The sequence below is a fragment of the Natator depressus genome, chromosome 3, assembly GCF_965152275.1.
Source record: "Natator depressus isolate rNatDep1 chromosome 3, rNatDep2.hap1, whole genome shotgun sequence".
Lineage (NCBI taxonomy): Eukaryota > Metazoa > Chordata > Testudines > Cheloniidae > Natator > Natator depressus.
The window spans coordinates 175,718,921-175,745,543 of NC_134236.1; the positions used below are offsets into that span (position 1 = coordinate 175,718,921).

Below are 26,623 nucleotides of genomic sequence, written 5' to 3' on the forward strand. Positions count from 1 at the left end.
ACTATAACATGAAAACAGTCGCTCAAACTGGATCAAGTGATGGAAAGCGTTTCTAATACCTAGGAATGAGAGTGGCTCATTTCTGAACTTGAAATTTTCACACTTCAAGTCCTTTTAGCTTAGCTTTGTTTTTAAAACGTAAATCAATTTCCTGTGGCTTTGCTTGCTGCCACTGCACAACTGTGTTTTATCTCCACCTTGTAAATTGCAATATTATACGATTTTGTGCTCTGTGTGTGCCTGTGATTCTCCCCTTTCCCAGCATCTTCCAGTCTTTTCCCTGAGTCGAAACAAGATACTTCAGTTTGTGGCTGATGCTGGTGCTTCAGTTTTGTTCTTGGTTTTATTGCCGCTCTTTAGTTTTTTTGCAGGAGCACCTGTCTGTCGTACTGCATTCCCTGCTTTTCCTGGGGTGGGCCAGAGTGACAGTGAATGGAAATGGAGGAAACATAATTAAGGCTGCCTCTTCAACTGAGGATCTCAGTCTGTATCCCTTGTTTCTCCAGGTTGGCTGCAAGCAGATTAGGACCTCTGTTGTAAATTATCTACAAGTTTTGTAGAGTCATGTCTAAAAGCCTGAAAGCCATGAGTGACATCTCATGGGATCTGCAAGTTAGCAGTTAACGTTGGGGGGAGGGATAACTCAGTGGTTTGAGCATTGGCCTGCTAAAGCCAGGGTTGTGAGTTCAATCCCTGAGGGGGCCATTTAGGGGTCTGGGCCAAAAATTGGGGATTGGTCCTGCTTTGAGCAGGGGGTTGGACTAGATGACCTCCTGAGTACCCTTCCAACCCTGATATTCTATGATCCTGAGCTTTGATTTCATGGCAGGAGAGGTAACTTACCAAAAGTTTAACTTTGTTTTAGCCTTCCTTTCAGAGTGGAAGGGACAATAGTTCTCTCTCCTAGACACACTGAACCAATGTACTTGGTCCATGCCAGGGTAATCTGACTTCTTGCCAGCCTAGCCTGGCCAAGCCAACATTTCTATGCAAAAATCCCTTTAAAAATACATGCAGTTAATAAACAAATTTTGGAATCAATCTCTTTTATAAACCAAGGCAATCCTCTCTGCAACCAAAAGCTGGGAAGGGATATTTCTGATGTCACAAGGAAGGATTAATATGTATGAAGTACACTTTTACTGAACATCTGAGTGACCGCTTTACCTCATCTCAACTTCATGATTTCCCATCAGTTATTTATACACTGCCTTTGAAGATTATTTTGCCTCATTTAGGAAGGATTTGAATTTATGCCACATCGGCCGTAGAGCTCTGAGCTATCAATCTAGCAGAATTGCGAACCTTCAGAAAAAATCAGCGTGTTTTCTGGTTTCCCTCACGTTTGCTGTAATAAGGTTGTGTGGGTACTTGCTCTCTTGAGCACACTTTTGTAAAGTACACCTGGAGGGTAAGGGAGTGCATGACAAAGGGAAAAGAAAAGAGAAGAACAAAAATGTGCTATATATTAAACAGGAAACGTTGCTTTATCATCTAATAAAGTTTAAGCCTTCATACTAAATCCACAACAGATCTAGTCCAGGAGAGAGAGAGATGAAGAATTAAATGATTGTTCATTGACACTGATTTTATGTAGATAGAGGTGCTTGTGAAAGCTGCCAGTCAGCCCTGAAGACTGGATCCATAGATCCAGTACAGTGTGGGCAACTTCCCATGTTGCCCTGGCAGTGTATTTCAGCTATCTCTAGTCAGAGGAAATAACTACTCTCAACTCTGAGTCTGAGTAGTTAGGTCTCCCTGTCCAGCTAGTTCCTGGCCTGCTGAAACTGCCAACAAATATGCCAGTTGTGGCTTTGGTTTATGAGATGTGAACAAATGCCCACGAAACTGGATTGAAATCATCAGATCATTTCATGGTTGCCACCAGATGTTAACTTTCAGTCATTTTTAACTCAGGCAAGATTCAAACCAGCGGTCTGTATTTTAAAAGCTCAGTATTTTATCATCAGCTCTGCAGGCAATCCAGCCCCAACCTGGTTGCCAGCTGAGAAGTATATACTTTTTAAAAAAAATGCATAAGCCAAGAAAAGAAACATTTGAAAAGATTGCGTGGTGCTGGAGACTGTTACAGCTACACGGCAGCTAATTGTTTCCTTCCAGTTTGGGAAGTGACACTGCACTAGTGGCAGTGCAGTGAGGAACAGACTTTGAAAAAGCTTTGTGATGAAGTTGCAGGTCAATTTTTACCACATGATGTAAATTCCTTATTCTGAAATCATCTAACCATCTGCTTGGGAAACTGTTTGCACATTGAAGGTTTTCTTTTCCTTCTCTAAATATATTAAACAGATGTGTTTCAAATGAGTGGCTTCATGCAAACTTCTGTCTTGCATGTTGTTTCGTCTGTTTCTTCCCCAAGAGACGTGTGTGTGCACGCGCGTGCAATGTGTGTGTATGTATGTTTTCCCCTGTGGTGTTTCAGGTTGTCTTAAGGCTTGTATAGTTTTTGTGTGCAGCTTTAACTATACCTCTATAGTATGGACACAGTTAAACCAATATAAATGTGCTTATATTGGTATAGCTTATTCCCACAAGGGAAGAAAAATACGTTTATACCAGTATAGATCATCTTTACACTGGTATAATAATGGGCAGTTAAAAACCCCATCCCTAACTGAAATAATTATACTGATACAAAAGCTGTGTAGAGCAGGTTTTAGCAAAATTTCCTGAACCATTAGTCTAAGGTTCTGTTGACTTTTCTGAATAACTTGTTTTATTCTCATGAAATATTGTGAAGATTTCTGACCGTACGGCTGTTATCAGTTTTTTCTAATCATGGTTGTGGATTTTTTTAACAGTGCTCTTAACCGATTTTTGTGGGTTATATTTGTGTGTGTATGTATGTATGTATTAAAATGTATAGTACCATATTTAAAGACTGAAGGAAGGACAAAAGGAGTTTCCCCAAGGACGTCATGGCAGCGATGGCACCTAAATATCTATAATCCTTCTGAAAATGAGATTTTAAGGCTCCTAAATCAGTTCGGTATTGCACAGCAACACCTGAATACCTTTAAATATCTGGGTCCAGGAGTCCAAAAAGTATTAAGAATTGTATTATGGATAATAGTAATTTGTTTAAATAAATAAGAGCTTGGGAGGGATAAAAACCCATAAGCTCTGGGGCATAATCTGTGGAGGGTTGTGTTATGAGGAAACTTTATCTGCGGGACGCTTATCCAATAGCTGCCACTGCAAAGTATTCTTCTGAATGTGCTGGCACTGGCAACTGCCAAAAGGCAGGATACTGGAGCAGATGGATCACCGCTGTGATCCAGTGTGACAGCTTCCTGACTGATTCTGTGCCTGATTTTCTGTCCACAGTTTACTTCCTTCCCTTAACCATCCAACAACCCCCACCCCACCACCCACTGTGACTCTCCCCTTTCCTTGCCTGTCAGTGTCTCCCACCAGTCTGATTGCTCTCCTCCATCAGCTAGAACTCCCATCTAGTTCACTTCAACCAGGCAGTAGCCCCCAAGCAAATTTATCCCCCTGCCCAGATGAACTAGTTTAGAGGTTACTAATACTCATTAGGAATGTGCTGTGGTGGTGAAATAATAGCACAAAAGCCTAGATTTAAAGGCAGAAAGAAAAGCTCTAAGGCTCTACACTACAAAATTAGGTTGAATTTATAGAAGTCAATTTTTTAGAAATTGATTTTATACAGTCGATCGTGTGTCCCCCCACTTAAGACCATTAAGTCGGCGGAGTGTGTCCACAGTACCGAGGCTAGCGTCGACTTCTGGAGTGTTGCACTGTGGGTAGCTATCCCACAGTTCCCGCAGTCTCTGCCGCCCATTGGAATTCCGGTTGAGATCCCAATGCCAGTGGGGCAAAAACATTGTCGCGGGTGGTTCTGGGTGCATGTCGTCAGCCCCCCTGCCCCCATGAAAGCAACGGCAGACAATCATTTCGCGCCTTTTTTCCTGGGTTACTCGTGCAGACGCCATACCACGGCAGGCATGGAGCCCGCTCAGGTCACCGTACGTCTCCTGGGTGCTGGCAGACGCGGGACTGCATTGCTGCACAGCAACAGCTCATTGCCTTGTGGCAGCAGATGGTGCATTACGACTGGTAGCCGTCCTTGTCGTCTCCTAGGTGCTCTTCGCCAGCTTCGGTGAGGTCGGTCGGGGTGCCTGGGCAGACATGGGTGCTCCTGGCAGACTTCGGTGAGGTCTGTCGGGGGCGCCTGGACATAAATGGGAGTGACTCTGGTCATTCTCTTCTTTAAGTTTTGTCTAATGGAGATTCAGTCCTGCCTGGAATATTGGCAGAGGGAAAGCTCAGTGGTTTGAGCATTGGCCTGCTAAACCCAGCGTTGTGAGTTCAATCCTTGAGGGGGCCATTCTGCCTCAGGCTGCTCTCCCAGCCAGCAGCACCACGCATACCCAGGAGATGATGACAGCTAGCAGTCGTATGCACCATCTGCTGCCAGCCTACCCCTTGCTCTTCCCTCTGTGAAAGCAACGGCCGACAATCGTTTCGTGCCTTTTTCAGTGCGGGCGCCATATTGTTGTCAGCATCGTCATCTACCCACTGCTTCCGCTGCCACTCTGCTCTTGTGCTCTCCTGCAGATGCCATACCATGGCAAGCATGGAGCCCGCTCAGATCACTGTGGCAGTTATTACTGTTCTAAACACCACGTGCATTATCCAGCAGTATATGCAGAACCAGAACCTGCAAAAGCAGGCGAGTAGGTGGTGGCAGTGCTGTGAGGAGAGGAGAGTGATGAGGACATGGACACAGACTTCTCTCAAAGTATGGGCCCCGGCAATGTGGACATCATGGTGGTAATGGGGCAGGTTCATGCCGTGGAACGCCGATTCTGGGCCCGGGAAACAAACACAGACTGGTGGGACCGCGTAGTGTTGCAGGTCTGGGATGATTCCCAATGGCCGCGAAACTTTCGCATGCGTAAGGGCACTTTCATGGAACTTTGTGACTTGCTTTCTCTGCCCTGAAGCGCCAGAATACCAAGATGAGAGCAGCCCTCACAGTTGAGAAGCGAGTGGCGAATGCCCTGTGGAAGCTTGCAACGCCAGACAGCTACCGGTCAGTCGGGAATCAATTTGGAGTGGGCAAATCTTCTGTGGGGACTGCTGTGATCCAAATAGCCAATGCAATCACTGAGCTGCTGCTGTCAAGGGTAGTGACTCTGGGAAATGTGCAGGTCATAGTGGATGGCTTTGATGCAATGGGACTCCCTAACTGTGGTGGGGCGATAAGGATATGGGTTCCGTCTATCTTGGCACCAGAGCACCAAGGCAGCGAGTACATAAACTGAAAGGGGTACTTTTCAGTGGTGCTGCAAGCGCTGGTGGATCACAAGGGATGTTTCACCAACATCAATGTGGGATGGCCGGGAAAGGTACATGATGTTTGCATCTTCAGGAACTCTGGTCTGTTTCAACAGCTGCAGCAAGGGACTTTCTTCCCAGACCAGAAAATAACCGTTGGGGATGTTGAAATGCCTATAGTTATCCTTGGGGACGCAGCCTACCCCTTAATGCCATAGCTCATGAAGCCATACACAGACAGCCTGGACAGTGGTCAGGAGCTGTTCAACTATAGGCTGGGCAAGTGCAGAATGGTGGTATAATGTATATTTGGGCATTTAAAAGCACGCTGGTGCAGTTTATTGACTTGCTTAGACCTCAGCGAAACCAATATTCCCATTGTTGTTACTGCTTGCTGTGGGCTCCACAATATCTGTGAGAGTAAGGGGGAGACGTTTGTGGTGGGGTGGGAGGTTGAGGCAAATCACCTGGCCACTGATTACGCGCAGCCAGACACTAGGGCGGTTAGAAGAGTACAGGAGGGCATGGTGTGTATCAGAGAAGCTTTGAAAACCAGTTTCAGGAATGGCCAGGCTACGAAAGTTCTGTTTGTTTCTCCTTGATGAAAACCCCCGCCCCTTGGTTCACTCTACTTTCCTGTAAGCTAACCACCCTCCCCTCCCCGCTTCGATCACCGCTTGCAGAGGCAATAAAGTCATTGTTGCTTCAAATTCATGCATTCTTTATTAATTCATCACACAAATAGGGGGATAACTGCCAAGGTAGCCTGAGAGGGGTGGCGGAGGAGGGAAGGACAAGGCCACACTGCACTTTAAAACTTATTGAATGCCAGCTTTCTGTTGCTTGGGCAGTCCTCTCGGGTGGAGTGGTTGGGTGCCTGGAGGTCCACCCACCGCGTTCTTGGGTGTCTGGGTGAGGAGGCTATGGAACTTGGGGAGGAGGGTGGTTGGTTACACAGGGGCTGTAGTGGGGGTCTGTGCTCATGCTGCCTTTCCTGCACCTCAACCATATGCCGGAGCATATCAGTTTGATCCTCCAGTAGCCTCAGCACTGACTCCTGCCTTCTGTCAGCAAGCTGACGCCACCTATCATCTTCAACCCACCACTTATTATCTTCAACCCGCCACCTGTCCTCGTGTTCATATTGTGCTTTCCTGGACTCTAATGTTGTCTGCCTCCATGCATTCTGCTGGGCTCTTTCAGTGTGGGAGGACTTCATGAGCTCAGAGAACATTTCATCGCGAGTGTGTTTTTTTCGTCTTCTAATCTTCGCTAGCCTCTGGGACGGAGATGATAGGGGGAGAGTAGAAATATTTGCAGCTACGAGAGAGAAAAAAAGGGAAATTAGTATTTAAAAAGACACACTTTAGAGAACAATGGGTAGACTCTTTCAGGGTGAACCTTGCTGTTAACATTATATAGCACATGTGCATTCAGTACAAGGTCGCATTTTGCCTCTTATTTTGAGGGTCTGCTGGTTTGGTGTGAGAGATCACACATGCAGGGCTGGTGGGCAACAGAATTCGGCAGGCATGGTAAGCCACAGTCTTTTGGCTTCTTTAACCTTCATAACATGTGGGAATGGTTTCAAACAGCAGCGCCCTCATTTCCCATACCAAACAGCTGTTGGGTTGGCCATTTAAAATGTGTTGGCAATTTAAAAGGAGGGGCTGCGATTTTCAGGTTAACGTGCAGCACAAACCCAACTAACCCCCCTTACACACACCCAATTCTCTGGGATGCTCGCTTCACCCCTCCCCCCACCGCGTGGCTAACAGCGGGGAAGGTTTCTATTCAGCCACAGGCAAACAGCCCAGCAGGAATGGCCACCTCTGAATGTCCCCTTAATAAAATTTCCCTATTTCAACCAGGTGACCATGAATGATATCACTTTCCTGAGGATAACACAGAGAGATAAAGAACGGATGTTGCTTGAATGCCAGCAAACACCAGGACCATACGCTGCCATGCTTTGTAATGCAATGATTCCCAATTACGTGCTACTGGCCTGGCATGGTAAAGTGTCCTACCATGGAGGACGGAATAAGGCTGCCCTCCCCAGAAACCTTTTGCAAAGGCTTTGGGAGTACATCCAGAAGAGCTTTATGGAGATGTCCCTGGAGGATTTCCGCTCCATCCTCAGACACATTAACAGACTTTTCCAGTAGCTGTACTGACCGCAAATTAATCATTAGACACGCTTGCTTTTAAACCATGTATTATATTTACAAAGGTACACTCACCAGAGGTCCCTTCTCCACCTGGCGGGTCCGGGAGCCCGCTTTGGGTGGGTTCGAGGGCTGCTGGCTCCAGGTCCTGGGTGAGAAACAGTTCCTGGGTCTCGGGGGAGACGGTTTCTCCGCTTGCTTGCTGTGCGCTATCTTCAACCTCCTCCTCATCTTCCTCATCCCCAAAATGCGCATCCCTGTTGTGGGATAATCCATTGATGGAGTCAAATCACAGGGGTGGGGTAGTGGTGGCTGCACCCCCTGGAATGGCACGCAGCTCATCATAGAAGCGGCATGTCTGGGCTCTGACCCCGAGCGGCCATTTGCCTCTCTGGTTTTTTGGTAGGCTTGCCTGAGCTCCTTAAGTTTCACACAGCATTGCTGCGGGTCCCTGTTATAGCCTCTGTCCTTCATGCCCTTGGAGATTTTTTCAAATATTTTGGCATTTCGTCTTTTGGAAAGGAGTTCTGATAGCACAGATTCGTCTCCCTATACAGCGATCAGATCCCGTACCTCCCATTCGGTCCATGCTGGAGCTCTTTTGCAATTCTGGGACTCCATCATGGTCACCTCTGCTGATGAGATCTGCACTCACCTGCAGCTTGCCACGCTGGCCAAACAGGAAATGAGATTCAAAAGTTTGCGGGCCTTTTCCTGTCTACCTGGCCAGTGCATCTGAGTTGAGAGCGCTGTCCAGAGCGTCACAATGGAGCACTCTGGGATAGCTCCCGGAGGCCAATACCGTCGAATTGCGACCACACTACCCCAAATTCGACCCAGCAAGGTCGATTTCAGTGCTAATCCCCTCATTGGGAGAGGAGTACAGAAATCGATTTTTAGAGCCCTTTAAGTCGAAGTAAATGGCTTCGTTGTGTGGACGGGTGCAGGGTTAAATCTATTTAACACTGCTAAATTTGACCTAAACTCGTAGTGTAGACCATGGCTAAAATACTCTTAAAATAGCTCTTCTGGCATAACTGATGAGATGAGGTGTGAGGCTACTGTATAGGTTTGGCACTGGTACTTAGCAGTAATGCGTTCCTGCCACACCACATACGTTTTTTGTCACTTTGATATCCATAGAGAGTTTGCTTCCATGTGCAGCTCTTCAATTATAAGAGAAGATCATTCTCTTTTTCCAGTAGAAGAAATGTATTTACTATATATTGTTTTACCCATTGTGCTAGAAGCTGTACAAACACATAGTAAAAGACAATCACTACCCCAAAGACCTTCTAATCTAAATAGATAAGGCAGACAAAGGACGAATATGATCCCCATTTTATAGATGGGGAGCTAAGGGATGAGGAGTATGGTGACTTGTCCTAGGTCACACTGGAAGTCTGTAACAGAGCTGGAAATTGCACTCTGATTTCCTGAGTCCCAGTCCAGTGGTGCACAAGACAATCTGTCTCAGTATAGGCAGAGAAGTTCTTTTTTATTTTATGTATTTATTGTATCCTGCAATGAGTTAAAAACGATTTCCCATAGCAGCCTGGGGGACTCTTGCCACAGTAAGTCATGGTAGATCACATCATTAGCTTGTGCAGATGTACTGAAGACCCATGATATCCAATTTTAGTATATTGTATCTGGATTTCAATATATGTGTTAATAAATAGGTGTGTGTATATGTGTGTGTGGTTGGGTTTTTTTTTAAAATTGATGTCTGAATGCTGTGATTATTCAAACTGGGTCTTGTTTTCACTGGCTTCCTCTTTTCTGTGTTATGTCTGGTACTGAGAAATGTTTGATCTTTTCTATAGGTCATATTTGAATTTTTGCTCGATCTTTGATGTCTCGTATATTCTTGAGTTTGAGTGACTAAATTATAGAGCTTACCATGGCTACAATTTCTCAACTTCTTTATATTGCTGTGATCGGATACCGGGCAGCAAACTGTGAAATGTCTTCATAATTATGAGGATCAATTTCAAAACTCTTAACATTTATGCTGACAGGCAGCTCTATGATCTGTGTGGCAGTGCATTGCTAAATGGGAGTTCTGACCCATGTCAATATTTCCCAGAGCTACTAAGAGCTGTAAGCAGTGTGTAAGATGTATATTTAGTTTCCGTGGGAGGGGAACTCCCCTGCATCTTGCCAGTGTAAGGAGATTTATTGGCTGGTTCGAGAAGAAGTCATATCCTGACCAGAGGGAAGGACACAGAGCTATAGGGTGAGAATAGAAGAATAGAGGACAAATAGGAGACATTCTGGAGGCATTTCCTCAAAATACCAAATATGTTTATGTTCAATAGCTTGTTTTAAAAGTCAAAAATATGTTTCTCTCACAATTAAGTAGGTGGCCTGTGAAATCAGTTCTTCTGCAGATAATGTAATTTAGCAATCAGACTTTTTCCCCTCTCAGTTTCCACGTTTGATGCCCAAAGGGCACACTGCAAAGCCCATCTAGTTAGGGAGGTTTGGTGGGGATTCAGGACTGTGTGCGAAGTTTGTGGGAATTGAGGTGGAGAGACTTAGTTTTAGTCTGGCTCCTTTGGTGCAAAGAAAAGCTTGTTTGATGCTACTGCTGTTTGTGTCTTTATTGTATTGCAGAGTTTTTACTTATTTATCAGCAATGCCTAGAGTCTGGTAGAGGGGTCCTTTTATGTTTTATATGTTGAAATTAAAATTAAAACATAGTAAAATCAGATTGTTTTGCTTGTTCCTGAGATGTTTTAAATTTTGGTATCTAATAAATACACAGATGCAGGTCTCTCACACAGAGGTTTTTAAGGCCTGGCTTGACAAAGCCCTGGCTGGGATGATTTAGTTGATGTTGGTCCTGCCTTGAGCAGGGGGTTGGACTACATGACCTTCTGAGTTCTCTTCAAACCCTTTTCTTCTATGATTCTATGATTCTAATAGCTATAAACAAAATCACATTAACTCTTAAATTATTGGAAATGAAAATTTTAAATGGCTAATTTACTTTTCATAGTTTATATGAAGTGCAGATTCCCTTTCTGGATCTGATGCATTATAACACTGCTGCAATATCTCGATCACAGACAGTGCATGGGAATGTTTAAATCTGCACAGAAAGACTGTTTTTGTTCATGACGTTGCATATCCCTGCTCTTTTTTTCCGGCTGTGGTAGAGACGTTTTTTTAGGACCTGACCTACTTGTCAGGATCTCTTTAACATGTGCAAATTAAAATCCTCAGCTTCGTGGTACCATACATTGAACTCCACATCAAACTTCTTCCATCAAGGGATTCTGGAGTCATCTTAATCAATGGGTGGAACATTCTGAACTTTGGAGGATGTGTTTTAATCTGGAGGGGGGATTTTGTGGTTTGGTTATTTATACCATGCATTACGTTTTTCTTCCCTTTTCTCTTACTGCTTTTTTAGTAACTCTTCTTCCATATGCAGCTATATGTCCATTTAGGCCACCAGTGCCTAATTTTGTGAGATCAACCTGAATGGTTTTTGGGATGTTGTCAGGTCCCATACTTGCTGTTGGCTAATTATTTGGCTAGTTTTATAGCACTTTGGAAGATAGAAAAATGCTGTAGAAGTGCTTTGGGGATCATATTATGTTACTGCAGGATAACATATAGCCACAATCTCATCAGCTGCAAAATGACATTGCATCGTATGATGACGACGACAGTGTAAATCTCACAACAGTGCCACAGCTGACTTTGTCACACTAGTACAAAGTTAAAGGTGGGAACCATAATAACCATCTCTCTACTCTGATATTTCTGACTGGGATTTTTTCTTGTGCCTGATGGTGGCCATATCAGAATTTACGGTAGCATTTTCAGAAGCATCTTTGAATGGGAGTTGTGCTTTCAAGTCATTTAAGGTTTATCCACACTGCCGCTGGGAGTGAGTATCCCTGCTCAGGTAGACAGATTTGCGCTAGCTCAGCTTGAGCTAACGTGTTAAAAATAGAAGTGAGGTTGTTGCGACTCTGGTGGAGATTTGGGCTGGCCACTGAGCTCAGACCCAGGGCGTTGGGTGGGCCTGAGAACCCAAGCTGCTGCCTAAGCCACCATGTCTACGTTGCTATTTTTTAGCCGGCTAGATAAGGGAATCTAGCCGCAGTCTGTCTAACTGAGTCAGGAAGCTCACTCCTAGACATACCCGTCGACGCTTTTGACAAACTCCACCCTTAATTTATTTTTGCTGTTAGAGTATTAAACAGAAACTCCTGTTTTTAGCTTTTTAAGTAGAAAACAGAAGGTAAAATCTGTCAAAATCTTGTTGCTACACAACATAAACCCAAGGACAGATGGAAGTTTCCATTTTCAGTCATTCTTTTTTAATCACGACAAATATATTTCTTACATTTATGCTGTTTTTCCTGTGACTGTTGAGTACTGACCTCAGTTTTGAATGTGATTGTACAATCCAGAGTTTTGTTGAGTATATTCCATTAGCATCATATATTATAAAACACAGTCTCAATCACCCAGGGAGGAATGAAAGGGACTGGTTACAAGACTCTCTTAGTAAAACTGACAACTGGCACAAAATGCTCTTGCAACTAGGGATATTCTCTCCCTAACGCAAGGTAACATTTTAATTTTGGTAAACTTTGGAGAACAGGCTGCAAAGCACTTCTGCTGCTTCCCATTACACTCCTTGTCACTACTATGGGTAGTGAGAGCCACTGGGGAAGAGATCTTGTTGCTTTTAAGATCGCAGATATTGTAATTAACTAAGCAATGCACAGGCATCATACAAAGAGATTACATGAAAATAATAAATGTATGCACAAAATTGCAAAAAGAAACTAATCTAGAGTTATATTAGTTTTTCCAGGTAACCATCCCATGCAGGTTTTTTCTGAAAGGAGATAGTGGCATTACTTGTAATGCAAGAAGAAACCATTCTGCTTTTTATATGCTCAGTAGCGTTATTAGTATATTTTGGCTTTCAAAAATCCTACATTACAAATATGACCATCTGCAGAGTCAAATCACGTGCTTAGAAGTTTATCCCATAAGCTGTCCAAGTATTGGATAATCCTTCAATGTCACAAAAAAAAATCCTTGTATTTCAGTACAAAGATTTTTTTTTTCTGCTGCTGCTTCATTGCTTAGGTCCATTTAGTTTTTACTGCTTCAAATGGACCACAAATCCCAGTCAGCTGTGAGGTTGAAAGCTTTCTTATGCACCCTGTAGTGTTCAGTAACTTGTCTCGAAGACATCAGAGTAGAACTGGTCCCAACATTAGACTGTTAGCTAGTTGAGTTATGGGAAATGTTGTTATGGGAAATGTGCACAGTCACTACCCCTTGAAGACCTAAATGTTATGTCATCACCTATTCTTAGATTTATCTGTCAAGAGCCAAGTTAGATTTTAAATAAAAATAATGCACCTAATCTTAGATGACATGCTTGTATTGTACATAAGTGACTTCAGGATGATTGTCATAGTCCATGCTTCTAGGGCCAAATTCAAACCTGTTTTAAGCAGATGTAGGTCCACTGATGTGAATGGAGTTGCAACTGCTTTACATCGTGTCTGAACTGGCTCTTTAAGGTCCGATTCAGCTTTCTGACTGTATCACTGTCAGTTTGGGTGGGGTAACTCTGTTGAAGTCAGAGAGGTCACTCTTTAACCAGTGGAATTATTCAGGAATTACCAAGAGTGAAATTTGCTGCTCAGAGCTTTTTCATATTTAGATGAAGCATCAGTGCATCCCAAATCATTTACATCCAATCTTCTTGGAGAAGTGAAAAACTTTCTTAAAGAAACCCCAAATTAGGAGCATTATGCCTGGGGTTTTGTATTTTTTTTTCAGGGCTGGGAACCATACAGAACTAAGTAGCTCTGCATAGCTTCAGTCTGAAATCAGGAAAAACATGGGGCTACTGGCCAAGTTTTGGGCTTACCTGGAACTCAGCACAAAATTCAGGAGATGCAAACTCACAAACTAAAACTAGTGGGACATAAACTTGCACAAATCCCTGTGAGCTCAGATTGAGTTTCAAACTGCTTTAGAGCAGCCTAAAAACTGCCATGATTTGGAAATGCTTGGGGGAGGGGGAAGGAAGTGTTCGATCCTTGATTCTCCTGTATTACTCCTTGAATAAAGAGAAAAATTGGCTCTGAAGTATGTAGCCAATATAGTTGTGAAAACATTACTTAGATGTCAGTGGCTAATGTTACAGGAAGACAGGATGTGCATGTTCTGAATAAGTGAAGCTTAAAGGAAAAGTAGGAAGGATGGTCTAGTCAGTGTATATGGCACTAGTCTAGGCCTCAGGAATCCTGGGTTTGGTTCCTGGCCAAGCCCCAGATGTCTTGTGTAACCTTGGGGCAAGCCACTTAATCTAACTTGTGTCTCCATTTCCCATCTATAAAATGAGGGTGAAACTCCTGTACCTCACAGCTCTGTTGAAGATAAAATCCATGAATGATTGTGAGGCACCTGATAGTATGGTGATGAGTGCTATATAAGTACCAAAGTAGAAATGATGATATGCTGAAATTTGGGCATGGTTTCAACAGGTGTATGTGGAAAGCAGGTCTGTTTTTGTGAACAGCTGCTTTATTTTCCCTGAAACAGACCAAGTCATATGTTTTATTCATGCCTGGAATTTTTCAAGATCATTGCTCTAATGCAGCTATTGTTTCACTTTATTTCCACATCAGGAATAAGGGGGCTATTAATAGAATGTATTTAGAAAACAGATATGATTCATCTTACTCTGCACCTACTACTAGACACTTTAATTGATGCCATGAAATTGGCTTATGCAGGAAGCAAAGACAAATCTGTTTTGGTGGTGTTCAAACTCTTCTCTAATGTATTCTTACATATGTTTTTGTTATGTGTTGAGCTCAAAGTCTGCGCGGCATAGGACACAATATAGATTTAGTCCTTGGTTATAACAAAGTTCAGCTTGGATCGACTCATCTCTGTCACTCAGGCAAGCTGTGTTCACACCTTGGTTTGCTCTCTGCTACCCTGCTTTTTCTTTTCATAAATAACTTCTCCGAGCATCTCCCTACACAGAAAAATGCTCCAAGTCGTAGTCAAAGATGCAAACATATTTTAGCCAAATGGAAGGGTCAGGTTCATACCTGCCATGAGCAGGTGTAACCCCCATTGCATTCAAGTTGGGCCCACTGTTACCTGAATTGAATTTGATCCATCAGCAACTGCTTCTGGAACTACAGGTGACATTGGTGGCCTCCTGCAAGTGTCTTTATAGGCATTTGAAAAAGTTGCTTTCAGATTTGCACTTTGCTTAAAATGATGCAAGTAACTGGTTTCTACACTGTGTAATTGCAACGCACACGTTTTTAGACAGCATTTCAAGATCACTTGATAGCTTTTTGCATTGCTTTTTAGGTGATGTCAGGATACGGGAATATTTTTTCACTAATTGTCTACCAGGTTCAATTTAAAGTGAGGCTTTTGGAGTTGAAAGCCCTATATAGCTTTGATCCTAGCTCTCTGACAGACCACCTCTGTCTAATTTAGTTGAGGTCTTCACACTCTCATCAATGTAGTCTCTATGCAATGAAATATAAACATTTATGCCAGCATATAGTGGAATTGCCAATAGACACTGCTCTTCCATTTCTGGGATTATCCATGAAGGGCCTGATCCAAAGTCCAAGACTCTATAGGTATGTCTGTACTGCAGCCGGGAGACATGATTCCCAGTATGAGTAGACAGATTTATACTAGCTCTCCCTGAGCGAGCATGCTAAAAATAGCAGTGTGGAGGTTGTGGGCTCTGGCTGTGGCTCAGGCTAGCCATCAGAGCGCAGACCTGGGGGTTGGGCAGGTTTGGATTTGCGGGGCTAGCTTGAGCCGCTGCTACTGCTGCTGCGTCTGCACTGCCATTGTTAGTATGCTAGTGCGAGGTGTGCCGGCACAAGTCTGCCTGCCTGCTCTGGGAATCACATCTCCCAGCTGCATTGCAGACATATCCTAATTGACTTCAGTGAGCTTTGGGTCTGTGGCAGACGAGGTCAGCTGGAGCATTTGAACTAAGTCATTTGATGTAAATGTCTTCGAGCTGATGGCATGAAGTGGGCTTAGTGGAAGGTACTCAATTCTAGAGTAAGTTTTCCCTCCCTTTCCGCCTCCCCCTCAGTGACCCAATAGAGGCAGAGAGTGAAATCCTGAGACCATTGAAGTCACTGACAAAACTCCCCTTGACTTCAATGGGTCCATGATTTTCACCCTGAGCTTCTTGGCCTTTAGACGTCAGATGAAGACCCATCTGTCTTCACAATCATTTCTGAGAGGGCAGAGACTGTTTATATGGAGAGGACTAGTTTTTGCCTGTGATAAAAGCACACATTTGACACGCGTGTATATCCTGAGTGAAGTGGAAAGGTGCATTTTTATAAACCTGTAAGTAAAGTTATATCATCAGTACTGGAGCATTCAATTTAACTGGTGAAATCCTTTGTTAGAAAATTACTTCAATAAATTCTCTGGGAGTAACGAACTGAGAGGAGAGGAGAGAGTTTAGAGAATAGCTGATGGAAGCTGCCTACTTGGTGGTAGAAATGAGTTCAGAGCTCAAGGCTCTGCCTTGGGCTGCCGAATGGCGGTGGGCAGGTGAGACAGAGAGAGAGAGAGACACACACACACACACACTGGACAGAAAGAACACTTATTTATATCTGCTGTGACACCTTCAGCTACTCAGGAGAAATATTGACTGACTTTGGCGGGGGCAGTGTCTTGGGGTTGGGCAGGTGGGAGGGAGAGTATTGATTTTTCAAATTCAAAGGCCTTTATTGAAAGCCCAAGTAAACATTATGTGAGGCTGGTATGATGGAGCCCTAGAAGTATTTTTCTTCCAAGCAGCCATCGGTGGAGTACTCTAGAAATTGTTCAAAAGCAACCATCAGCTCAGACTTCAAAGCCTGTCCTTGCACCTGTGCTTCTGATCTCCTAATATCTTGTATTTAAAAACTGCAAAAGGAGATAAATAGTATTTCAGTAGTAGCATTTTTATTCATTTTTATTTCTATTTCGGAAATTATTACAAATGTCCTCACTAAATATTTAACACTTTACTGATATTCATGGACAACCTCTCAACCAGGCCATCCTCATCCCATCTCTGGACAAGCACCTCCTCCTTGATCTTCCTAACACCCATCTCCCCATCTCCTTTCCTCCCGATGCATTCAAAGTGCAGCTGCTAAGATTACTTTCCTGGCCCATTGTTTGACCAGATCACTCCTCAGCCCTCTTCGAATCCCTCCCCTGGCTCCTTTGGTGGAAGAGCGGCAGAAACATTTGTGTGAGAAGCTATCGGATGGATTAGGCGGACGTTATTGGCAGAGTGAAGGACACTGGGGTGACCCAACAGGAGACAAGAACAGACATGCAGTGAGAGGTTCCCATGTCTTGAAGGGCCTTATAGGTGAGGATGAAAAGTTGGAAACAGAAGGAGCCTGTTAAGGCTGCTCTAACTTACACCATCTGGCATGGTCCCCAAGGGACTGTCCTCCAGCTGGGGATATCAGTGCACAGTCTGGCCCACCCGTTTCCCCTGATATTCCCTAATCTCCCTTTGATGAACCCCAGGCTGGGGAGTTACATGCAGTCACCGCTCCCTCCGCACTGCCAGAGATTCCTTTGTTTTTCAGTTTACAACAAAACCATTACCAGCTACTCATCCCACGTAGCCTGAATGAGAAATTTTCTCCCAAAATGTGAAAAAAATAATGTTTTAACTATTGTTGTGACTTTCCCCTCGACGCCCTCTACAATATTGTAGAATCGTGCAAATCTGCACACCACTTAATCCTCAACCAAACTGTCTCTTTCTCCCCACATCTGAGCAAAGATGCAACCCCAGCGTGAAATTTCCTATAACTAAGAGAGTGAGATATTATCATAAATAATTCAACCTAAACTGTAGTTGTCAAAATTAATGAGCAAAGTACATTTTGCGATCCTAGCTCTGTTGTTGTGTGTATTCACTTCCTTGCTAATTTGCAAAGATCAGGAGACCAGTGTCTCCTAGCCATTAGTGTGTATTAGCAAGATTCTAATGTAATGCATTATTCGTGACTTGAGATGCATTTTTTAGTGTTTTTAGTAGCCAAAATGTGTGACTTTAGGAAAACAAAGTTCCAAGCACTTACGGGTCTTAAGCACTCCCCTTTTCCCACTTCAGCAGATGTAGATTGGGAACTGATGACTGAGGTCTGGGGCAGTGCATAGTTGTCACCTCAGGAAGGCACTGAACCTCTGCTGGATTAGGTAGTAAGAAGTGTCAGCCCCTTACACAATGACACTTACTCCCCTCCTTCTGCTCTCCATTCCTGGCCCATACATGGTGGTAAAGGTGCCATTTTCACTTACTCCCCACTCTGTTCCTCCCACTTGCTTGTGGGGAGTTGTACTGTGCATGAATCTCTTTGATCCCAGTAGGTCCTAAATGGCCATGCAGGTAGGTGTTGGTGCAGTCCTGCACAGTCAGGTAGGAAGAGGGTAAAATATAGCCCATTATGCGTTGCTTCCAAACAAGCTTCTACATTCCACTGAGATTTCAATGGAAGAGCCATTAGTTATGCTGTGTGCTCATATACTTAAATGAGACATTTTTCTTTCCTTACCTTTTCCTGAAACTATTTTAAAGTTTCAGGAAAAGAGATTTAAATCACAAAAGCCGTCTCTGTAATGTGCTAGTAGTCAGATAATCTAACATAATTAGTGAAATTCAGAGTCGATGATGAAATGTACAGTGCAATATAGTATCTATCTAGGCATTTATACTGCATTCATCATTGTGGTATCTATCTAAACCTATGCCTTCCCATATCTAGAGCCAATCGGATCTACTTTTAAGAACTCTATCTTGAAAGGTGCTGAGCATCCTCAGTTCCCATTGAAATCCATCATCATGGGAGCAAAGGGTAATCAGAATCTCACAGGACAAGGCCATAAGGTGTCACAGGTTATGTATTAATTATATGATTACTTAAGAATTCCCAGTTATCACTTTGAGGTTTGACAGGTTCTTGTCCCAAGATCAGACCCCAGTATTAAAATTACTGTGTAGTTGGGAATCCCGATGTGCACAGTTGCAACACTCACACTATAGGAATCCTTCTATATGTATAATAACTTATTAATACATTTAGCAAAGTCACAAGCACTCTAACTCTTTACGGTAGATTGAGATGATACAGAATGTACAACTGAACATCCATATACTCACAAAAAGAAAAGGAGTACTTGTGGCACCTTAGAGACTAACCAATTTATTTGAGCATAAGCTTTCGTGAGCTACCGCTCACTTCATCGGATGCTGTAGCTCACGAAAGCTTATGCTCAAATAAATTGGTTAGTCTCTAAGGTGCCACAAGTACTCCTTTTCTTTTAGCGAATACAGACTAACACGGCTGTTACTCTGAAACCTGTCATATACTCACACCGTCCCTTGCAGAACAACCTGGAATGTTAGCCATTGTCTTCCTCATCACCATCACCTTCCTCATCATCACCAGTGGCCATCATCCTGGCACCTCCCAAAGGCTACATCTCTCTCTCCTCCCACACACAGGCTGGGATACTGCTTTTATAATATGTTACTCTGACACCACCGTGTCTAATGCATAGTCAGTAGAGATCTCTTCTCTCTTCCTTATTTGTATTTCCTCACCCTACTTATGTTGGGGTCCCCTTCTCCTATATTCATTATCTCAACTTATTATCATACACATCAATTCATTGCCATGGCACTCTTGTAGTCAGATATCTGCAGATGTTAGCTCTTGTTCCTGTGGTTGGCTGGTATCATTCTGGACAAAATTCCCCTTCACACTCTATTTCCAGTTCCCCAAAACTTAGGGGTGACCATTAGGTAATTTATCCAAAGGTCATGGGCCTCAAGCCTTATGCTAATGGCTGAAGCTAATGTCTTACAGGATACAGGCCTGTAGGTTCCTTGTATTACTGCTGAATATAATAAAGGCAAGCTAGCCTGATGGAATACATAACAATGAACTTCCAGACAAATGTTAACAGTAATGAAGTTGTGTGCATTAATTCCCCATATTCTGCAACCAGAATTCATCTGTGTCTGTTCAGAAACTGAATTGGTTATAAGTGTACTTTTCTCACTGCATACCTGGCCTCAGTGTAAGTTACAGCCAAGTTATTTGGTACCACTTCCTTTTAAAATGATTTTTCAGTCCTTGGGAGAAGTAGTTAAAATGCATGGGGGAGAGTTGACAAAGCTTATTGCTGTACTAAGGTAGCTTATTGGATTTGTAAAACGCAGCAGGACTGATCCTGCCGGGTCTGGAGACCCCTTGACTTCAGTGTGAGTTAAGGTTGCTTAGCACCTCATAAAGGTGCTTAGCTCTTTGCAGGGTCAGGTTTAGTGAGAGCATGATACTTGCTCTGTGAACAGTGACATGCCTTAGGGCAGTGATTGCCAAACTATTGAGGGTCATGCCTCCCCTTACCCCTGTCTGCACAGTCCCCACCCCCCAAGCCAGGACCAGGAGCAGAGCCATGGCTCCAGGGGCGCAGGGAGAAGAGGATGCAGACAAGAGTTAGGGGGCTGAGGCTGGGGCCGCAGCTGTGTGTCTGGGTGTGGCTGGGAGTGGGTCCAGGGCTGGAAACGGAGCTGCAGCCAGGGGCTAAGACTGGGGATGGGGCCAGGCATGGTGCCAGGAGAGAGGGCCACAGCTGTGGGCGGGGCTGGAGCAGAGCAGGATTGGGTGGCACTCTCTCCCTGCCACACCTCCTGGGCCTGGGCCACACCACACCCCTGCAAACGTTGTGCGCCCCACAGTTTGGGGACCTTTCCCTTCGGGTTTAAGAGTCAATGGAAACGTCTGTTAATGACAGGGTTCAGAGTAGCAGCCGTGTTAGTCTGTATTCGCAGAAAGAAAAGGAGTACTTGTGGCAACTTAGAGACTAACACATTTATCTGAGCATAAGCTTTCGTGAGCTACAGCTTATGCTCAAATAAATTTGTAGCTCATGAAAGCTTATGCTCAAATAAATTTGTTAGTCTCTAAGGTGCCACAAATACTCCTTTTCTTCTATTAATGGTGCACACAGGAGCTCATTAAGGGAGCACCAGTCTAAGTGTTTTATTCTTTTCTCAATTACAGATTGACTTGGAGCCAGAAGGAAGAGTATATGTCATCATAGATCTTTCAGGATCTTCAGGTGAAGGTAAGACCTTTCAATGTTTTATCTTGTTCCTCCCACGAATGGTGCTTTTTAAATGGATCTATCAAGCAACGGTTGTTGGGAAAACAGTGTACCACAGTATTGCTAAACTAATCTGTACAAGATCATGTTAAAAAGAAAATGTTATCTTAATGAAGTATATGTTGTTGTATCTCTAAGGAATAGCAGTCCATGTTAGCCCTGGAATTATAGACAGACAACAATAAAAAATAAATAAGATAGTAACCAAGATGCAGTAGCTTAGAGCTGTTTAATATACCTGGAATTTATTTCCAAGTACTTATTTGTCTAGTTTTGGGGGGAAATGTGCTATAAACCAGACACTAACTGTTAAATTTGTAGAAATAGATGTTATACACATCAAGTGTTTCATCATACTAAATTATTAGTATTTTCCCCACTAAAGTATTCCCTTTCCAAGCAAAGTGCATAAGCAAAATATTTTCATAATAGAAGAGTAATGGTTGTATTGGTGAATACAGCACTTGCATATAGGCTTGGGGAAAACCCTAGAAATCAGGAAGATTGGTATTCCGTGGCAATTAAAGGTACTCTTTGGCAACTGTTTTTGCTTGGGATACTGCCAGTGGCTTCAGTGGGAGCAGGAGCAGGTCATATATGGTATGAAACTAATGTACAACAGTCCCAACAATTAAGAGTCCCAAAGCTCTTCTGTGTATCTTCTCAAACAAGCCCTTTTTCAAGATTTTAGCTGCTGAAGTGTATTTGCTGGCATGGGATCTTTCTTGGTGAGTCATTTTAAGCTGTGTTTTTTGAATAGTTGTGTGTAATGTTGCCTGTCTAAACAGTGTCTATTGGTTCAGATTACTCAAGGCAGGTTCATGTAGGCCCTGGCAGGAGGAGAAATGGGAAACAGGAGTAAGCTACAGTTGTTTTGCCTGGATCACTTAAGGGATCAATAGAAGAATGTTTTGCATGTGTCATTTTGGTGTTGCAAAAGGAATAATTGCTGTCCATGGGTAATTGCTAGTAGTTCGCAAAAGCACATACTGTACTAAAGCCCTATTTAAAAAAAACCACACCTTATTGCTTACAGCTGGTCTTACAGCCCTGTGGCCACATAGGGCATTCTTCACACTCTTCATTCTTACATATAAACTGCATACATGATGCTTTAATAATAAATGCTTGCCCCCTAAGCAATTCTCTCTCATGCCTAGAAAAGTTACAAGACAATCTGCTTTGTTGTTTACTCTCATAGACTGATCAGCCAGAGCAATATGTGGAACAAATTTCATGTTAGTACAAATAGCCATATTTTTTTTCTTCCTTTTTAATTGCTGTGTCTAGTTTAGAGCTCATACAAGTAAGGATCTAACAGTCCATCATGGTGTATGCAGATGTTCTTCAAAGCTTCCATTCACAGTTTATCAATAAGATCTTAATTCTGAATAGGAACAACCTCGCTATTTCAATCCTTTGTCACACACTGCCAGTGGTGCCGAATTGTCATGGGATTTTGTTTTTCTTTTTTATGTGAATGGATATCCCTGGGCTCTTTAAACCCTTAGGAAAAAAGAAAATCCTTTTGGAGAGGTGCACAGAATATAATAGAGATGAATCTAATAGAATTCTATAGCAAAAAGAACTTTACAGAGTTGATCATTCTTTGTGAAATTCTGTTGTCTTTAAACGATCCTACAGAATTACATAAGTATATAAATTTCTCGAATAGACTATAAAACAGGGCTGTCGAGAGATAAAAAAAAATAATTAATAAATTAATTGCACTGTTAAGCAATAATAGAATACCATTTATTTAAATAGTTTTGGATGTTTTCTACGTTTTCAAATATATTGATTTCAATTATAACACAGAATTCAAAGTGTACAGTGCTCACTTTATATTTTTGATTACAAATATTTGCACTGTAAAAAACAAAAGAAATACTATTTTTCAATTCACCTCATACAAGTACTGTAATGCAGTCTCTTTATCATGAAAGTTGAACTTACAAATGTAGAATTATGTACAAAAAAACCCTGCATTCAAAAATAAAATAATGTAAAACTGTAGAGCTACAAGTCCAATCAGTCCTACTTCTTGTTCAGCCAATCACTCAGACAAACAAGTTCGTTTACATTTGCAGGAGATAATGCTGCCCACTTCTTGTTTACAAGGTCACCTGAAAGTGAGAACAGGCGTTTGTGTGGCACTGTTGTAGCTGGCATAGCAAGATATTTACATGCTAGGTGCGCTAAAGATTCATATGTCCCTTCATTCTTCAACCACTGTTCCAGAGGACATGCGTCCATGCTGATGATGGGTTCTGCTTGATAACAATCTAAAGCAGTGCGAACCGACGCATGTTCATTTTCATCATCTGAGTCAGATGCTACCAGCAGAAGGTTGATTGTCTTTTTTGTTGGCTTGGGTTCTGTAGTTTCCGCATCAGAGTGTTGCTCTGTTAAGACTTCTGAAAGCATGCTCCACACCTCATCCCTCTCAGATTTTCGAAGGCACTTCAGATTCTTAAATCTTGGGTCGAGTGCTGTAGCTATCTTTAGAAATCTCACATTGGTACCTTCTTTGCGTTTTGTCAAATCTGCAGTGAAAGTGTTCTTAAAATGAACATGTGCTGGGTCATCATCCGAGACTACTGTAACATGAAATATATGGCAGAATGCGGGTAAAACAGAGTAGGAGACATACAATTCTCCCCCCAAGGAGTTCAGTCACAAATTTAATTAATGCATTTTTTTTAATGAGCATCATCAGCATGGATGCATGTCCTCTGGAATGAGGGCTGAAGCATGAAGAGGCATATGAATCTTTAGTGCATCTGGCATGTAAATATCTTGCGACGCCAGCTACAACAGTACGGTCACTTGCTGGAGGATTCTCTGCTCCTTGAAGTCTTTAAACCACGATTTGAGGACTTCAATAACTCAGACATAGGTGAGAGGTTTTTCGCAGGAGTGGGTGGGTGAGATTCTGTGGCCTGCGTTGTGCAGGAGGTCGGACTAGATGATCATAATGGTCCCTTCTGACCTTAATATCTATGAATCTATGAACAGTACCATGCGAACACCTGTTCTCACTTTCAGGTGACGTTGTAATTAAGAAGTGGCCAGCATTATCTCCTGTAAATGTAAACAAACTTGTTTCTCTTAGCGATTGGCTGAACAAGAAGTCGGCCTGAGTGGACTTGTAGGCTCTAAAGTTTTACATTGTTTTGTTTTGTTTTTGAGTGCAGTTATGTAACAGAAAAAAATCTACATTTGTAAATTGCACTTTCACAATAAAGAGATTGCACTACAGTACTTGTATGAGGTGAATTGAAAAATACTATTTCTTTTGTTTATCCTTTTTAGAGTGCAGATATTTGTAATAAAAATAATATAAAGTGAGCACTGTACACTTTGTATTCTGTTGTAATTAAAATCGATATATTCGAAAATGTAGAAAAACATGAAAAATATTTAATCAATTTAGATTGGTATTCTATTTATTAACTGTGCGATTAATCATGATTAATTTTTTAATCATCATTAATTTGTTTTTAGTTAATCATGTGAGTTAACTGTGATTAATCAACAGCCCTACTATAAAATGATTCCAGAAAGTTATAGGAAGATTGTGGATTTCTCCTACAGTACTGGTCTAAAACAAATCTTACAGTAGTGATCAGGCAATGTTATGGGCTATTACAGTAGAATACTGTCATATATTTTGAAAGGAATGAGACTAGCAAACTTGATCTCATTTGTAACCAGAAACCTTGGTTTTCAACTCCAGACCCTGGAGATTAAAGGCTTGTGCATTATAACCCATTACACCACCAAGACTCTTTTTCCTAAACATCATCTTTAGTTCCATCCTGGACCCACAAAAATCTAATTGTCCTGCAAAGTGAATTCTAATCATCAGCTTGTTTTCCCCCATATGCTTCTTGCATTGGTATGGCACAGTACCAGTAACAATCAGTCTTGTGGTCCTGGCAATTTCCATAACACCCCTCTGCCCCACCCACAACAAAATCAAGGCATTTACGGGCTTCGACCACTCCTTCCTCCTTTGTGGATAGAGGGGTTGAAAACATGGCAGATCCCTAGCCCAGGCCATGAGAAGGCGTTTTGGCCTCTTCTTTGGGAAGAGTGCTGGGGCAAGGGACTGAGTGTGATGGCATTGCTACTTGGATTCCTTGCCTATTCCAGAGACAAGCTGGGAATCTACAGAAAAGTTAGTACAGCCAGAGGTTTTATTGACTCTTTTGTATGCCCCCTTTCTGCACTGGGGAACATCTTTTAGAGCAGGGGGAGTTCTGTCAGTGCTGCTGCACCAGAGAAGTGGTGAAGAAGGCATTTGGACTTGCCTCCAGTTAATCTCAGAGTTTTTCTGCAGGTTTTGAGGTATTCAGTGTTTTTTTTCCTTAAAGCCCCATCTCCTGGAATCGTGTTGTCTGAGAATCTCTGCTTTCATTTAAAAACAAATTTCTAGACCTCATAGTTGCAGAAAAAAGCTTGAAATTATGAGCCCTAAAGCCTCAGAAACCAGGAGGCAAATAGAAAGATTCCCAAATTTATATATATTTGTTTACAATCTTATGATTTTTAAGATAATCATTTTGTCTAGGGCTTGCTCATAAGTTCTGAACATTTGAGGTTGACAATGCTGCTCCTGAGACTTGCAGGTTTTGGCATCTGAACCATATATCCATTCTGCACTGGGGCGGGCGGGGGGAGGGGAGAGGCGGAGAAGAAGCTCTGCCCTTGATGAAATGAACTGTTGCAGACTGTGCAGTGGGAGCAATCTGGACAGAAGAGTTTAGGATAAAATGCTGAGTGGACACTGCATTGTGGCACAAAGGTCCATATTTTCAAAGGCTAGTGTCTGTTGAGCAGCAAAATTGGTACATGTCCCCATTGTGCTTTCAAAACCAGTCCTACACTTACATCTGCAAAATAGCTGCAAAAAAAGCACCTAAATGCCGCTTGCATATGAAAGTGGTTGTGTTTTGTACCATATTTAGTGCATACACAAATTTGGAGGGTGAAAAGTTTTTTTTCAGATGTCATTTTGGCTCATGTCATGGAACATCAAGTCCTTTTCCACATAGTTACTAAATACATGTGGGTTATTTATAACCCAGGTATCTGTGTATGAAGATATTACATTTTACAGTATTGAGCCCTGATACGGCAAAGATTTATGCATGTGCTTAAACACACCCTGAGTAGTCCCATTAAAGACAACAGTACAGGACTACTCACAGTCTGCATGCACGTAAGTCTTTGCAAGATTGGGTTCCATGTTTCTGTTTAAGCCCTTCTCGAGTTCAGTGTATAAAACATACAAAAGAAACAGAGAGTCTGAATCTCTTTTATCAACTGGCCTTCAAAACTGAATTTAAACTAAATACGACAAAGCCCTCTTTGGAGATGATGGCAGTGCCAGAAAGGGTTCCCTAACGTAGACTTTTCCATATAAACTTTAATGACGCATAGGAGTCAGATCAAAATTTTTGAAACACTTTTGCATGCCAGTTGTAGTTCAGATTGTCTTCTCTTGGAGCTCTGAACAACAGTGCAGGTGTAAGCAGGTGTTTCAGTGCAGGTGTAAGAAGAATTGCACCTTGCTTGCACGCACTCTGAATTTGATGCAGGGGCTGTAATGGCAGTGCTGACACACTGGAGTTAGAAAATCATTAGTAGGACTGGTTATGATGAGCAAACCTTACAGCCTTCAAAGAACCTGCTTTGAAGTTGCTTGTATTTGATATTAAAAGTGCTTTCTAGGGATTTTCCTGTGCCCTATGTCTTTTCTACTTCTTCTCTTTTACCTCATTTCTTCTAGGGATCTTAGAGAAGATACATGCACAAGATTAAGGGCCTCAGTTCTAATTGCAAATTCATTATGTTTTTAAGTGGTAAGGCAAATT

The 26,623-nt window shown here is 42.5% G+C and overlaps 1 protein-coding gene across 4 annotated transcripts in view; it reads left to right on the plus strand.

The window, feature by feature from the left end:
• PRKCE (protein kinase C epsilon) overlaps positions 1-26,623 on the plus strand; it is a 502,197-nt gene that overhangs the window by 139,793 nt on the left and 335,781 nt on the right. For all 4 annotated transcript variants that reach the window (XM_074949371.1, XM_074949372.1, XM_074949373.1 and 1 more), the window contains exon 2: positions 20,639-20,702. In XM_074949371.1, coding sequence (XP_074805472.1) covers positions 20,639-20,702 — 64 coding nt within the window. The remainder of the gene's footprint in view (positions 1-20,638; positions 20,703-26,623) is intronic.